Source organism: Paramisgurnus dabryanus, chromosome 23, assembly GCF_030506205.2.
Source record: "Paramisgurnus dabryanus chromosome 23, PD_genome_1.1, whole genome shotgun sequence".
NCBI lineage: Eukaryota > Metazoa > Chordata > Actinopteri > Cypriniformes > Cobitidae > Paramisgurnus > Paramisgurnus dabryanus.
This window is the reverse complement of record NC_133359.1, coordinates 10,847,215-10,861,679: the sequence shown is the minus strand read 5'-3', so window position 1 is coordinate 10,861,679 and position 14,465 is coordinate 10,847,215. Positions and strand designations below refer to the sequence as shown.

General features: G+C 38.3%; 1 protein-coding gene across 1 annotated transcript in view; it reads left to right on the top strand.

Annotated features, from left to right (window-relative positions):
• The first annotated feature begins 20 nt into the window (after window positions 1-20).
• erc1a (ELKS/RAB6-interacting/CAST family member 1a) overlaps window positions 21-14,465 on the top strand; it is a 26,049-nt gene continuing 11,604 nt past the window's right edge. The window contains exons 1-13 of the mRNA XM_073813310.1: window positions 21-217; window positions 1,204-2,047; window positions 5,962-6,339; window positions 7,390-7,464; window positions 8,889-9,044; window positions 9,155-9,322; window positions 9,406-9,573; window positions 9,866-10,003; window positions 10,254-10,394; window positions 10,802-10,942; window positions 12,278-12,471; window positions 13,376-13,387; window positions 14,258-14,355. Of these exons, the coding sequence (XP_073669411.1) occupies window positions 1,361-2,047; window positions 5,962-6,339; window positions 7,390-7,464; window positions 8,889-9,044; window positions 9,155-9,322; window positions 9,406-9,573; window positions 9,866-10,003; window positions 10,254-10,394; window positions 10,802-10,942; window positions 12,278-12,471; window positions 13,376-13,387; window positions 14,258-14,355 (2,356 nt within the window). The 5' untranslated portion in view covers window positions 21-217; window positions 1,204-1,360. The remainder of the gene's footprint in view (window positions 218-1,203; window positions 2,048-5,961; window positions 6,340-7,389; window positions 7,465-8,888; window positions 9,045-9,154; window positions 9,323-9,405; window positions 9,574-9,865; window positions 10,004-10,253; window positions 10,395-10,801; window positions 10,943-12,277; window positions 12,472-13,375; window positions 13,388-14,257; window positions 14,356-14,465) is intronic.

Genomic DNA, 14,465 nt, shown 5'->3' with positions numbered 1-14,465 from the left:
GCATGGCGTTGGCATTTCAGATCGAGGCGAATGTTGTGAGCGCGCAGCGTAGGCGTTACGTCACTGAAGTCCTCGAGCTCTGGGAAGATGCTGCTGTATGTCTGCAAATAATAAAATGTTAAAACAATACAAAGAGACATAGGCCGCTACCCTTCCATCACACATCCTTTGGACAGAGGGTCGTTCCGTATCGGATGAAATACATCAGCCATACGAGGTATTTGATTTTGGAAAAAATCTTAATATTAACACCCATCGTGGTTTATAAAATGATACAATTGTGAATAGTTCACGTTACAGTTATTTCATACACATAGCTTATATAACTATTATATAAGCGTCTCATTTACTGTCGTGTTAAGTGAACAGATATTACTGACAAAAGAGGAGCTAGAAATGTGTTAAGCCATGCAATGATGGAGAAGAAGGGCATTGAGGGAGGATGCTCAGGCTTGACGCTGAGAGATTTGCAGTAGCCTACTGAATTATAACGATCGGTTCGGTATTTTCGCAATGTAAATCTACTGCAATAATTATAGCAAATAGTGTTTTGCGCATTTAAAAGGTATATTGACGTTGTGTGAGCAAATGCCGATGCTTCTGCTTGGTTTGTCAACGCTGTGCATTGAGCCGCCTTTACCTCAGTACAAAAATAGGCTATACATGAATCGGCATTAAAATGGATATGAAATACGTGTTGGTTTAAAATAGTATTTATTAGCCGAGTACTGTTAATATAGCTGTTGACATTAAATGTTTGATAACCTTGGTGTATAAGCTTACAATAAAACCCCACCTTTCTCTTGGTTCAGTCATTTGGTGTGTAAATGGCAGGTGTATTTTTTCCCTACATTATTTTCCATGTAGTGGATTATATTTGTACATGAACGTTGCCAGCCCGATTAAATGATTAAATGTCTATAGCACTATAATGTCTATAGGGGCAGATTTATTATAAGCCTTGTAATATGAACAATTGCAGTAAATGTGTAATAGAAAAACTGGTGGCTAAAACAGCTTTTATTAACACAACATTCGCCTATATTTTAAATCTGTTAACTAATGTTTGTTAAAGTTTTGTTTATTTCTTAAACCAATGTAATAATAGGTGACCCAATAGATTTATTTAATGTAAGTGGCGCAACATGCAACGTGCAAATATGTATCATTTTTTCTATTTCATGTTTTAAATTTTTTTGGCAGGGTCCAATAGTTGCCCAATCTCAGCCTTTGCTGGACAGATAAAGCACACACATTCCTTTAAAACACATGAGATGAAGATGACGTGGCCTGTTTAGTAGCACACTCCTTATCTTCATTTTTGGAGGGTTACCCTTGCCTGAACTCTAAACCTGCCAATATGTATGGAAGTTCACGCTCAGTGAGCAAAATAGACAGTAATCACAGCGGAGGTAGAAATAACCAGGGCAACACGGGACGCTCACCCCGTCTGCCTCGGTCACCCCGCATGGGCCACCGTCGCACCAACAGCATGGGGGGCAGTGGGGGAGGCCCAGGAGGCTCTGGAGGCAAAACATTGTCTATGGAGAACATTCAATCTCTCAACGCTGCCTATGCCACATCAGGGCCAATATACATGAGTGACAATGAAGTCGCAATCGGCACCTCATCCGATCTCCCCAAAGGTGGGGTGACGACGGGCCGTTTCGGTGGCAGCATCCCTTATAGTGTCAGAGGGGCGGTGATGGGCAGCACCCCTGACATGGCAATGGTGCCGGCAGTGTCGACCGACTCCATGGGCTTTGGAGGGGAGATCCACGCGGCATCAACTGTTCCTCACTCCCTACGTCAGGCGAGGGACAACACCATCATGGAGCTGCAAGCCCAGCTCAAGGAGGTGCTGAGGGAAAACGAGCTTCTCCGGAAGGAGATTGAAGTGAAGGAGAGCAAGCTCAGCTCCTCCATGAGCTCCATCAAAAGCTTCTGGAGCCCAGAGCTAAAGAAAGAGCGTGCGCTACGCAAAGATGAGGCCTCCAAAATAGTGGTGTGGAAGGAACAGTACCGTGCAGTGCAAGATGAGACACAGGTGGGTACCTCTGGCAGGATATGCTTGTTTTTAATTATGGGTAAAAGTGGACATTTATTGCCGAACTGAGAGCAGTTATGTGGTTTCAATGGGATTTAGAGATGAAGCTTGTACTTAAAGGAATTTAGTCTTGAATTAAGATCTTAAATCAGGATAAAAGGTGTACTGTATATCTATGAAAGGGTTTTTCTGTTTAGAAATAGATTTATGAAATAAACAATTATGTTAAAGGGGCCATGCCACAAGACTTTTTTAAGATCTAATAAATCTTTGGTGTCCCCAGAGTACACATGTGAAGTTTTAGCTCAAAATACCATATAAATAATTTATTATAGCATGTTCAAATAGCCACTTTGTAGGTTTTTGAAAAAATGTGCCAAACACTGATCGCAATGATGGTGGTTTGATGCAATTCAAACTCAATTGTGCTGTGAATTATTTTCTCTCTCTCTCTCTCTTTCTCTCTGCACTAAATGGCAGTGCTGTGGTTGGATAGTGCAGATTAAGGGGCGGTATTATTATAATAAGAGCTCCTTATGACATCATAAGGAGAGCCAAATTTCAACCACCTATTTTTTCATGTGCGTGTAGAGAATGGTTTACCAAACCTGAGTTACTGGGTTGATCTTTTTCACATTTTCTTGGTTGATAGAAGCACTGGGGACCCAATCATAGCACTAAAACATGGAAAAGTCAGATTTTCATGCCATGGCCCCTTTAATAGTCATTTATATCTTCTATAGAGTTTTCCCAACTTTGTTCTTGGTGTACCACAGCAAAAGATTTTCTTATTTAACACACCTATTGCTGCTCTAGGACCTGTTCTAAATAAGATACCAGCATATAGTACAGTATATAGTTTGCATAGTATAAATATTTGGAATATGCATAGGATTTTTACCTTTGGCAGATGCATTTATTCGAAGCAACAGTGTATTACAAGCTATACACATTTTATCAGTATGCATGCTCCCTGGGGATCGAACCTATGACATTTTGCTCTGCTAATGCAATGCTCTACCAGTTAAGCTACAGGTTTGCCAGAATTTGTAATATACAACAAAGCTCAGTGTGCCTGTTACTGTATCCCACAATGCAATGCATTTACATCCATTTAAAAAGTACTGTCAACCCCACATTGTTTTGAACAAACTGGCAAGAATTTAGACATTTTAATACCTAAATAATCATATTTTTTAGCTCCAAGATGAGGCATTGTGACAACATTTGAGCATACTACTACCTAAAAGTTTTTGCTATACGATAAACAACGATAAAAAAATTGTAGTATACCCCGCACATTATCCAGTAAGCAGTATGTATTCCATTCCAAACATATCCATAAACGGGCGTGTCTGATAAGGGCAAACATCCAAAATGTGTAGGGCTGGGTCGCTCCAGGAATAGGCTTGGTGTACAAGATTCCCAAGGTCTCTATTCAAAAGCATTTTTAGATATGGAAAAGCGGCTGAAATATGTGTGATCGGGATATATACTGCTAGTGCGTCACCACAACCTTTATAGAAACGCTTAAAGCTCTTTCCATTTTAACCAACAGCTTCATAATTAGTGGAATGATATCACCATTAAAAATAAAAACTTATGATTACAACATAACGCAACTAAAACAGCTATTTATAGATTAAGATGATGTAATCATCACTTTCATAGCTCCAATGCATTTTCCTAGATTTATAGGACCGAGAAATAACAGATTGAAAGATCCAGTTTCATATTACAGTACCTCCACTGAGAAGTGACACTAATGGCCGATCCCAAAATGGACATCCGGGTCCTGCTGTGAGTGGCAGACTGCTGGGTTTACTGCCTGCATGCCACAATATGCTCGATGTGCATTATCTCTAAACTAATAAGGATACTTTATTCAGAAACACTGAATCCTTTTTAAAGCTACATTGGCTTAATTTTGGAGGTTTGCTACCAGTGACAGCAGCGCACAGCCCTCCATCTCCGTTATGTATCAAACACCCCCTTATTTGAATGATTAGCTTCAAATTGTGATTCACTGCAGCATGGTTGTCATGACACATTACCAGACGCTTGGTTATTCTCTGTAAGTGTAATCGACATTATCACGCTCCTCGCGGTGTTCGCCTGTGACTGAAATGAACATGCAAATCATCAGCGAGCTTCAGCTCTTAGCCCATGTTACTTTGTGTTATTTTGGTGATTCTTGGCAAGTAGTTACATGCCTGTTGGGCTTAATAAGACCTTACCATTAATTATGGCATGGTTGTGTATGTATGTGTGTGTGTATGATTAGCGAAATGGTATAATTACTGTTGTTCAGTTGCCTTTTGGCTTGTGTCAAGTTTGCAACGAGTGCTTTTGTCTGAACGCCGAATTCGGGAGTAAGAGATGAGAAATTTAGTGCAAATGTGTGATAGGCCAAAGATAAACAGCAGATACAAACCCCAGCTGTCGGTAGCCGTGTGAACCCGGGAAGGTGGAGGGCTTTTTTAAGCCCTTTATTTAGTTTACTTTGGGGTTTTAGCATCATTGTGTTTTTGTAGCTATATTGGTAGAGCATTGCATTAGTAATGCAAAGGTCATGGGTTCGATTCCCAGGGAACACATATAGTGACACAAAATCTATACTTTGAATGCACTGTAAGTTGCTTTGGATAAAAGCATCTGCCAAACACATAAATGTTCATATATAAGATAGGTGGAGTGGACCATGAAAATTTATCGGAAGAGAGGGAATGAGATCAGGGTCAGAATCAGCAGGGACTTGGCATGTGATATTAAACTGATATCTGGGTCACAGTATGACTTGGTATTGCAATTCTTAATGTTAAGGATATTATAACAGTGATAATGATCCTGTTTTGGGGTTGCAAAATTCTGGAATTTTGAAAACATTCCATCTTACATGGGAATAAATAGATGGGAAGATGTTTGTATGTGATACAGCTTGCATAAATTACCCAAAATTGCTAAATAAGTTCCTTTAATACATTCAGTTTCCAACTTATGTGGAATATTTCCAAAATTCCTAAGTTTGCAACCCTATCTTGAACTCACCTTTTGCCAATGCATTTTCCCTATTACTAATCAGGATACTGTACATCACAGATTGGAGTTAAACCTTTGTCATAAACAAAAGATCAGAGCTCAATGTACAGAACATATTGGCTTGGTTTCCCAGACAGGGTTTATCCTAGTCCCAGACTAAAATGCATGTCTGTGTTGCCTTAATTTAAAAACATCTTGCACTGACATATCTTAATATATATCAGTGCCATTGTTTTGTCTCAAGATGTGTACCAGTATTGTTTTTTGTAAAGTATATTTGTATAAACTACTTAAATGTTCTTATATAACTAAGCCCTAGTCCTGGGTTAATTTAAACCCTGTCCGGGAAACCGCCCCATTAACAACTAAGCCATGACTCCAACTGAGCCGTTCATATTCACCACTAACGGTTATAGTTATTACCATGTGGAAATAAATATAAATGAAGATTTCAAAAAGTTAAATGTAATCCCTACTGTGAACCAAGATGGTTTTTGCTTACAGTCCCAAAACTTGTATATGTGCCATTTTGCCATCCAAAACAATTAGTTTGCTTTTCCTAGCTTTTCTTAAGGAAATCCAATATGAGAATTTGAGATAACATGGCTGCTTTATGCAACCCCACAAAGAGTAAGTACATCCTTTTATAGTGTTCAGTGTTATTTGGAAATGCTGAGATTCATGTATTTACATTTATGCATTTGGCAGACACGTTTATCTAAAGCGACTTACAGTGCATTCAAGCAATACATTTTATCCGTATGTGTGTTCCCATGGAATTGAACCTATGACCTTAGCATTGCTAACGCAAAGTAACAGGGACATATAAATTCCTCACTTTATTTACTCAAATTCACTTCTCTCGTCCACCACAGCACCTGCAGACGGCAGTGCAGGCGCTGCAGGCCGAGCTGCGCATTCAGCGTGACTTAAACCAGCTGCTGCAGCCAGCCGGGGAGCCGCTGGCCTGCGAGCCCAGCGATGAGCAAGAAAGGCAGGCTCGAGAGCTTTTCTTACTCCGCCGTACCCTTGAAGAGATGGAGGTTCGCTTGGAGACCCAGCGTCAGACGCTTGCTGCTCGCGACGAGTCGGTCAAAAAGCTCCTTGAGATGTTGCACAGCAAAGGACCCGCCACTAAAATCAGCGAGGAAGATCACGAGCGAACGTGCCGCCTCGCGGATGCTGAGATGCACGCACACCACCTGGAGAACCTTCTTGAACAGCGTGACAAAGAGCTAGCAGCTTTGAGAGAGGTGTGTGACAAATGGAGTAAAACATTTTAATTGCTTATGTATTTCTCTCTTTTGAATTATGAATTTTTTTCTCTTTGTTTACTCACACTCATCTTATCCCATATGTATTTGATTTGGGTTTTCGGTTTAGTGCAAACAAATAATTTTATATTAAAATGTCATTGTTATCTTCACGTATGCCGGTCAACTATGCTAAGCAAACAGCTAGGTTAAAACAACTTGGCTTTGCCAAGTCAAACCTTTAAACTATTTTAAGCAATGATATTACGCAGCACCCCAAAATAGTCCCCAGCTATTGAAAGTTACCAAGGGGACTATTTTCGGGCAGTGTGTAATATCATTGCGCCTGCTGCAGCTATGGTACGTCAACAAAGTCCTTTATTATTACGCTGTAACGAGAGTATAGTTCCTAGCCATTTCGGCCTAGAAAATCTCAACTTTTAATTTTCTGTCAGTCTTAGTACACAATGTAACCACAGAAGAGTCAAGTTTTAAATAGGAAAAATATCGAAACTCTTTGTTCATTTTTAAGCGATGCTAATGGTCTAATCAGATTCAATGAATTATGCTAAGCTATGCTAAAAGTGGTACAGCCAGACCCGGAGGTCAGCTAAATGGATTCCAAATAGGTCAAAATCAAATGTTTAAGTCTACGGGAGCTGGAAAATGAGCCTATTTTGAAAAAGTGGAATGTCCCTTTAAATATGGCGGTACGTTGATAACGTCAAACCTCATTGGTTCTTGTGTGTCTCTTGGCAAAAGCAATTCATAGCTCTATTTTTGAAAACATATTCATTTTAAGGCCTTTTTTTACAAGTTCCTTAAACAGTTTTGCAGTAAATAAGAAGATGGCAGCTATTTTTCTTGAAGCATCAGAAACAATGCGTATGTGTAATGAACCAGATAACTAAAATCCGTATTTGTACTTATAATGGAGCTGTATAATAGAAACTCAGCATTGCTTCCCCTCAAGGTTTGATGGCATATCTGTACAGCTCTATTTCTGGCTCTGGTGTGAAGGAAGTGCTAACCATGTGTCTTTAATTCCAGGAGCTGCATCGCCGTCTCGAGGGGACGCCAGAGACTACAAAAACCAAGGCTCTTCAGACTGTCATTGAGATGAAGGTAACACATTAGCTCCTCATTTTAAACCCCTGTTTTGCGACCTCACTTAAAGTCACAATGAAATGGAAGTATTGCGATTGTCTTATTTTCTCCGTCGTGAAACTTATTTATGTGAAACAACTTCTAAAATGAGAATAAATGTTGGACGGGACTTGAATTCGTCTAACGAGAATTGATTGGATCATTGGAAGTTGGGTCATGTTGCTATTTGGTAATCGCTGCAATCTTTTCCCAGGCACCGCCCTCATGTCGGAAGTAAAGACAGATTGTTTTCGAGGAGTGGAGGAGATTACATTTTTGATTAAAGAATATGAGGCCATATGATTTGTTCTTTTTAAATAATGAAGCTCAAAGATAAATCATTTGTAAAAACAAAATACCACAATATATTAAAACAATTATATTTCATTGTGACTTTAATTAGGTGTTATTAGTTGCATTAAAAATTACATTAACACTAAAAATACCAATGAGTACCACAGTAAATGAATATGTTTACTACCATGGTATTATCATCATCTTAAAAAATGTACTGTGGTGATGTTAACCTTGTACAATGATGGTAATTTCAATATTATTTTATATATAACACAGTACCAAAATTCACTTTTCATTTTCATACAATTGTATTTGTGAGGCACTTCAAATAAGTCCATCAAATATGGTACAACAACACCCTCAAAGTAAACAAATAAATATGTGTGGTACAAAAGGGATTTAAAAAAAGTCCTTATTTGTACTATTTAGGTACACTGAAAAAAAATTCAGCAGCATCAAGTTAAAACAACTTATGCAAGTCAATTCAACCTACTATTTTAAGTTTTGACTTGTAATAAGTTGACACAACTTATAAAACAATTAGAAATGTTAAAATTTGTTAAGTTAAAGTAACATAAAAATATATGTTGAGTTGATCTTTTTTTTTAAGGTGTACAGATAAGTATACATTTGGCACCAATATGTACATTTAAGGTACAAATAAAAACTCTTTAGGTACAAAAGTTTACTTTTTGAAAGGGTAAAGACCCAGTGACAGTGTACTTTTATTTCTGAGAGTGCATGATACACAAAAAATTTGTCGTGGCCGATAATGTAGTGACCAGCGCTCCGACATGTGGTGCTTTCACACTTTCGGAGACCCGGGTTCGATTCCCGGCTCGTGGTCATTTGCCGATCCCATACCCCTCCTCTCCTTTCCTGTCTTCTCCTAAATCACTGTCAAATAAAGGCAAAAATGTCCAAAAAAACTATATATATATATAAAAAAAATGGTAGTGAGTTGTATGGGAGGGCACAACAGAATCATACATTTTGTCATCCTATTTGTGATGCTTTTATTACTGCTGCTGAAGCAAGATGGATCAGAAGTTAAATGAAAAGAAGGTGAAAATCTTACATTTCAAGTCCACGGATTGCTCTTCCAGGATTCTCAGATCGGTTCTCTGGAGCGAGGTCTCAGAGAGCTGGAGGATCAAGTCATGATGCTACGATCCAGCAGCATGCTCAGCTGTGAAGAACGGCAGGAGGAGGCCAAGCAGATGGAGGTGTACCGCAACCACACCAAGTTCATGAAGAACAAGGTATTAAATTACCTGTCAAAGTTTCAACAGGTCAATGAAACCCAAATTGTTAGTTTTAGGATTATTCGTCATAATCAATCATAAAAATGCTGAATTCTTGTTATACTTAGATGGACCAAGTTAAGCAAGACCTTTCCAGGAAGGACACTCAGCTCCTAGGCTTGCAGACCAAGTTGGAGACCCTGACTAACCAGTTCTCTGACAGCAAACAGCATATTGAAGTGCTCAAAGAGTCCCTGACTGCCAAAGAACAGCGTGCTGCTATATTACAGACTGAGGTAGTCAATCGCTTATTAATGGTGTTGACCCATCAGATGTCTTTGTTCACTTTTGTGACCATGTACGTCACATCATTTTGCAGGTGGACGCTCTGCGGTTGCGTCTAGAAGAGAAAGAGACCACGCTAAACAAGAAAAGCAAGCAGATCCAGGAAATGTCAGAGGAAAAGAGCACGCTCAACGGAGAAATCCACGATCTTAAGGACATGCTGGACGTCAAGGAGCGGAAAGTCAACGTACTTCAGAAAAAAGTGAGGGCTACGTTTCTTTAAAGACAGAATTAAAGCAAGATTCACCATTTAGGTTCACAATAAATATCTGTAGTCATTTTGTGCAAAAATTATGTTTTTATAAAGTAATGAATTATTCAGATACGAATTATAGTAATATTATAAACAAAAAAAGTCAAGAATAAAATCGCATATTATTCCCAGCTGTTCCATTTGGAACAAGTTATAATTATAAGTTATAATATCACTTATGTGCTTCCACTAAATATTATTTATTTCACTTTAGATTAACCGTACACATCTCATGTTTCAGATTGAAAACCTGCAGGAGCAGCTGAGGGATAAAGAGAAGCAGATGGGCAGCCTTAGAGAGAGGGTGAAATCCCTACAAACTGATACTTCTAATACAGACACAGCCCTCACCACACTGGAGGACTCGCTGGCTGAGAAGGTGAGCTTCCTGAGCGTAAATTAGGATTCGAAATTGCTTAAACGTCCAGGACCTTGTGCTGTAAAACCTCTAGAGGGCGCTAAAACACACCAACAGACTGTGGGAAACATCATCAGCCGTTGTGCCGTCTTGGTGCGCATCCAAATGTCATCAGCATGGTCCTCGTCTAAACAAATCTGTGCTTATGTAAACATTTTATATTCATTGTACATGCTGTTATTTTGACTAATGCATGTCTGCTTGCAAACAGGAACGTATTATTGAGCGTCTGAAGGAGCAACGTGACCGCGAGGAGAGGGAGAAAGCAGAAGAGCTGGACAGCAGTAAAAAAGAGCTGAAAGAGTTGAAGGAGAAAGTCAGCATGCTGCAAGGCGACCTTTCAGACCGTGAGGTTAGCGCTCAATAATGAACCATCAGTCAGTGTTTAAAGGGAAAAATAAAATTTTCAAAGTCTTTGGAGATCATATAATATATTTGTATGGAGACCCGTCAGGATGTTATTCACTAATAATCTTTCAGGATACTTTTATGGTGCTCTTTCATTATTTAGCTTTATTAAAGCTTGAAACTTTACTGTCACATAAAAATGATTTACTATGTTAGCGTGTCAACCATGGCCTGTTTAATGATATCTATCTGCCAAAAATGTGCTTACAAACATATATCTGTTGTGACAGGTTGCTTGAGTGCTTGTCAAAACAGATTAACCACATGAGCAACCATTAAGATCCTTATTCTGGAAGCCTTTAAATGTAATACTAAATTAAAAAAACAGCAATATGTTTTTTTTTGTTTTAGACCTCACTGCTGGATCTTAAAGAGCATGCATCTTCGCTGGCCTCGTCCGGCCTGAAGAAAGACTCTAAACTGAAAAGCCTAGAGATCGCTCTTGAACAACGGAGGGAGGAGTGCATCAAGCTTGAGAACCAACTGAAGAAGGTAAGACAGAGCCTTGTAATTTGCTATTTCGTAGTTTTCATATTCAGTTTGCAGAATAAGCAGCTTTTAGGGATTCTTTCTTTGGTCAATGTTGTTGTCAGATGAAGTGTTTAGAATTAAATGTATTTAAATATATTAGCTTACAGGTGCATGAATGTACGCAACTAGATGCTAATGTTGTTTACATGCAAACACTATTTTACAAATCATGGAGAATATGCAGAAAATAAATATGCAAATTGAAACGTAGCCATTTTGCTAGTATGGCAAAAAAATGAGATATGTTGAGTGCGCTATGCATAGCATAGGCGAGTTTGGGGGGGAGAGGGGCGATGTCCCACAGATCACAGCCACTTATGATTTTGACATAAGTTATTAATGAAATAGAAAATATAATAGAAATATAAGAATTCATATTTCATTTGTCTAATTTTAATATTTTAATAGGTAGACTTAGGAGTAACTTAAGGCCTAAATAGTTTTAATTCATTAACATACCCTCTCACTAATCTTAAAGTATTGCAGTACCCTTGTTTGCCAGTAGGTGCCCCAAGCATGAATTTGAAACTCTGCCTTTGATGCGTGGAAATTATAACACTCAACATTAAAGGGACACTCCACTTTTTTTTTAAAATATGCTCATTTTCCAGCTCACCTACCCTGTAAAAAAATTCCGTAGAAATTAAAATTTTATTGTAGCTGGGTTGCCGGTAATTTACCGTAGATTTACATTTATTTAATTTACTGGCAAGAATTTGTTCAAAGTTCAATCAATTTTAAATATTAACAAGTATTTATCTTTGCAGAATAAAACTATACAATAACAGCCTCATGCAAAGCATTCTGGGAACCAGAAGTCATCATCAACCTTTTTCCGTTTTTGCTGCAGATTTTGTTTCCCAGAATGTTTTGCTTGATGCTGTTTTTTTAGTTTTACTCTATAAAGACAAAGACTTGTAAATGTTTAAAGTTCATTTAACTTTGAACAAAATGTTGCCAGTTAAAAACATAAATTTAAATCTACGGTAAATTACCGGCAACCCAGCTGCAATTTCTACAGAATTTTTTTACAGTGTAAATATTAGATTTTTACGGTTTTGGAAGCTTTTGGCCTTTTGGAAGCTGATCTCCATGTCTGGCTGTACCACTTTTAGCATAGCTTAGCACAATCCATTGAATCTGATTAGACCATTAGCATCGGGCTTAAAAATAACCAAAGAGTTTCTATATTTTTAACAAAAACATGGCTGCAGGAGGAGCTGAAAAATGAGCATATTTTCAAAAAAGTGAAGTGTTCTTTTAACTTAAAAGATTGTTATCTTTGTGATCTGTTAGGCCCAGAGCGCCGCGGCCAACTCACATGCCAACTCTGAGCTATCCGAGCGCATTTCTTCACTGGAAGCTGATGTAGGGAGGCACAGGGAGGACTCTGCTAAAGCTCAGGCTGAAGTCGATCGGCTGCTGGACATCCTGCGCCAGATGGAGAATGAGAAGAATGACAAGGATAGAAAAATCAGCGAGCTTGAGAGGTCAGTCCATTTTTCACCATCACGTTGCATTATTTTGACAGAAACAGTTAATTCTCCCCAAAAATAAAAAATGTGTTGTCATTTAGCCAGCATCATGAAGTTTGGTTTAATGTTGACTCGGATCTTTATCATACAGTGACCATAAAAATGATCTATTGGAGGCATGCAACAGCTTTGTGTGAGGAAAAGATTCAAATATAAATCACCACATTTATGTTTGGGTGAACAGTCTCTTCAAGTTTAATTATTTGTAGGGTTACTGTTGTTAGTGTAACCAGTGGCACCCAGCAACTTCTTTTTCGAGGGCGCACGATGCAAAGTTCATCACAACGTGTATGTAGCCCCTCATGTGTGTGGTTTGTAATTTCAAAATATGTTTTCTGCGCGTCGAGGGATCCTATGTGCATCACGTGTCTTGTAGAAATAAGTGCCTGCTGCAGACGCGTCTAAAGGGTTTATAATAAAAGAGACGCTCGCTTTGCCAGATACTCGCATAATCTTATGCGTAATCAGCGTTTACTGTTAAGTTAGTGTCTTATGAGTATTTCATGAACGTGAGCATCTCTTTTATCATAAATCCTTTCGATGCGTATGCAGCAGGCACTTATTTTTTGACAAGACGCATGATCCACATGGTTCACATGGTGCAACAAACATATATTTTGAATTTGCGCCCCTCGGAAGAGAAGTCACCGGCCAATGACTGTAACTAATTTCTTCATTAATTCTGTCGTGTTTAAGCATGATGGTCAAGCATTCGCAGTCTTTGTGCTTGATTGGGTGGATGTTTGACTTGGCCCCTCCCTTTTGATCAAGTGTTTTTTTTTTACGCTGAGTGGCTTTTGAATTTCTGCTTTGTATCTCCTTCTTTTTTTTTCTTTTTCACCTGGAAATGTGTACCTAGCGTGGCTTCCAGGTTAGTAGACACATGTATTTTATCACACATAAACTGACCCAGTCCACAAAAACTTTATTTTCCTGCTTTTTCATATTTATGCACAAAATGAAACCTGTTAAAGACACAACAAAATGGCATCATGAACTTTCATAAAATATGTTTTTTTTTTTTAAGTTGATTGACAGTTTATGTTTTTATGAATAGCCAATAGGATTCAATTACATTTAGGCTAAATGCTAACTGTTTACCTAAAAAATGTAAGACAGTCTGTAAAATATTTAGCTAATTTTTAGTGTTTTCTACATAAAATCATCCAGCCTGATCTCACTTAAATTTGTACATATTTTACAAGTTGGCTAATTTGTATAAATTCATACGAAGTTAATCATGCAAAAACGTACGATTTTCATTAAAAAAACAACAACAAAACAGAACCCCTAACCCCGCACCTAAACCCAACGTCACAGGGGTCAAGGCAAATCGTACTAAAACTCACAAATGTGGTCGTATGAATTAATATGAATTAGTGAACTTGTAAAATATGTACGAATTCTCGTGAGATAGCGTTGAATCATCCTACATAATGGTAAAAAACATTCTGTAAAAATATAAACCTGATATCTTTAATATTGACTGAGTAAGGTTATGTTAAAGATCAAAATTAATGTGAAATCAAACTGTAATGCTCTCAGATTTAGATTAAGGGACTTGAATTTCACAGACAGTGTCAAAAATGTAAACTTAAACTATTATGTAGTTTATGTAATATTAAAATGTTCAGAGCTATTAAGTTGTATTTTTATAACCCCCCCCATCCCCACCTAAAACCCCTCCTAATTCTTTACAACTTAGCCTAAAATGATCTTACACCTCATGTTTCTGTTTTAGGCAAATAAAAGAGCAGACAAAGAAACCTTCAGGCAAACACAAGGAGCCGCCAGGAAAGGGCCGAAATGTCAATGATGGCCCGCAGCAGGTCAGAGGAAAATTATACCAGCTTCATCATGACGTACTATACACACACACCCATGTTTTTGACACCATCAGACCGTGCTATTGTATTTATCGTGAGCCGTGCTTTATCTGCTCCAGGAAT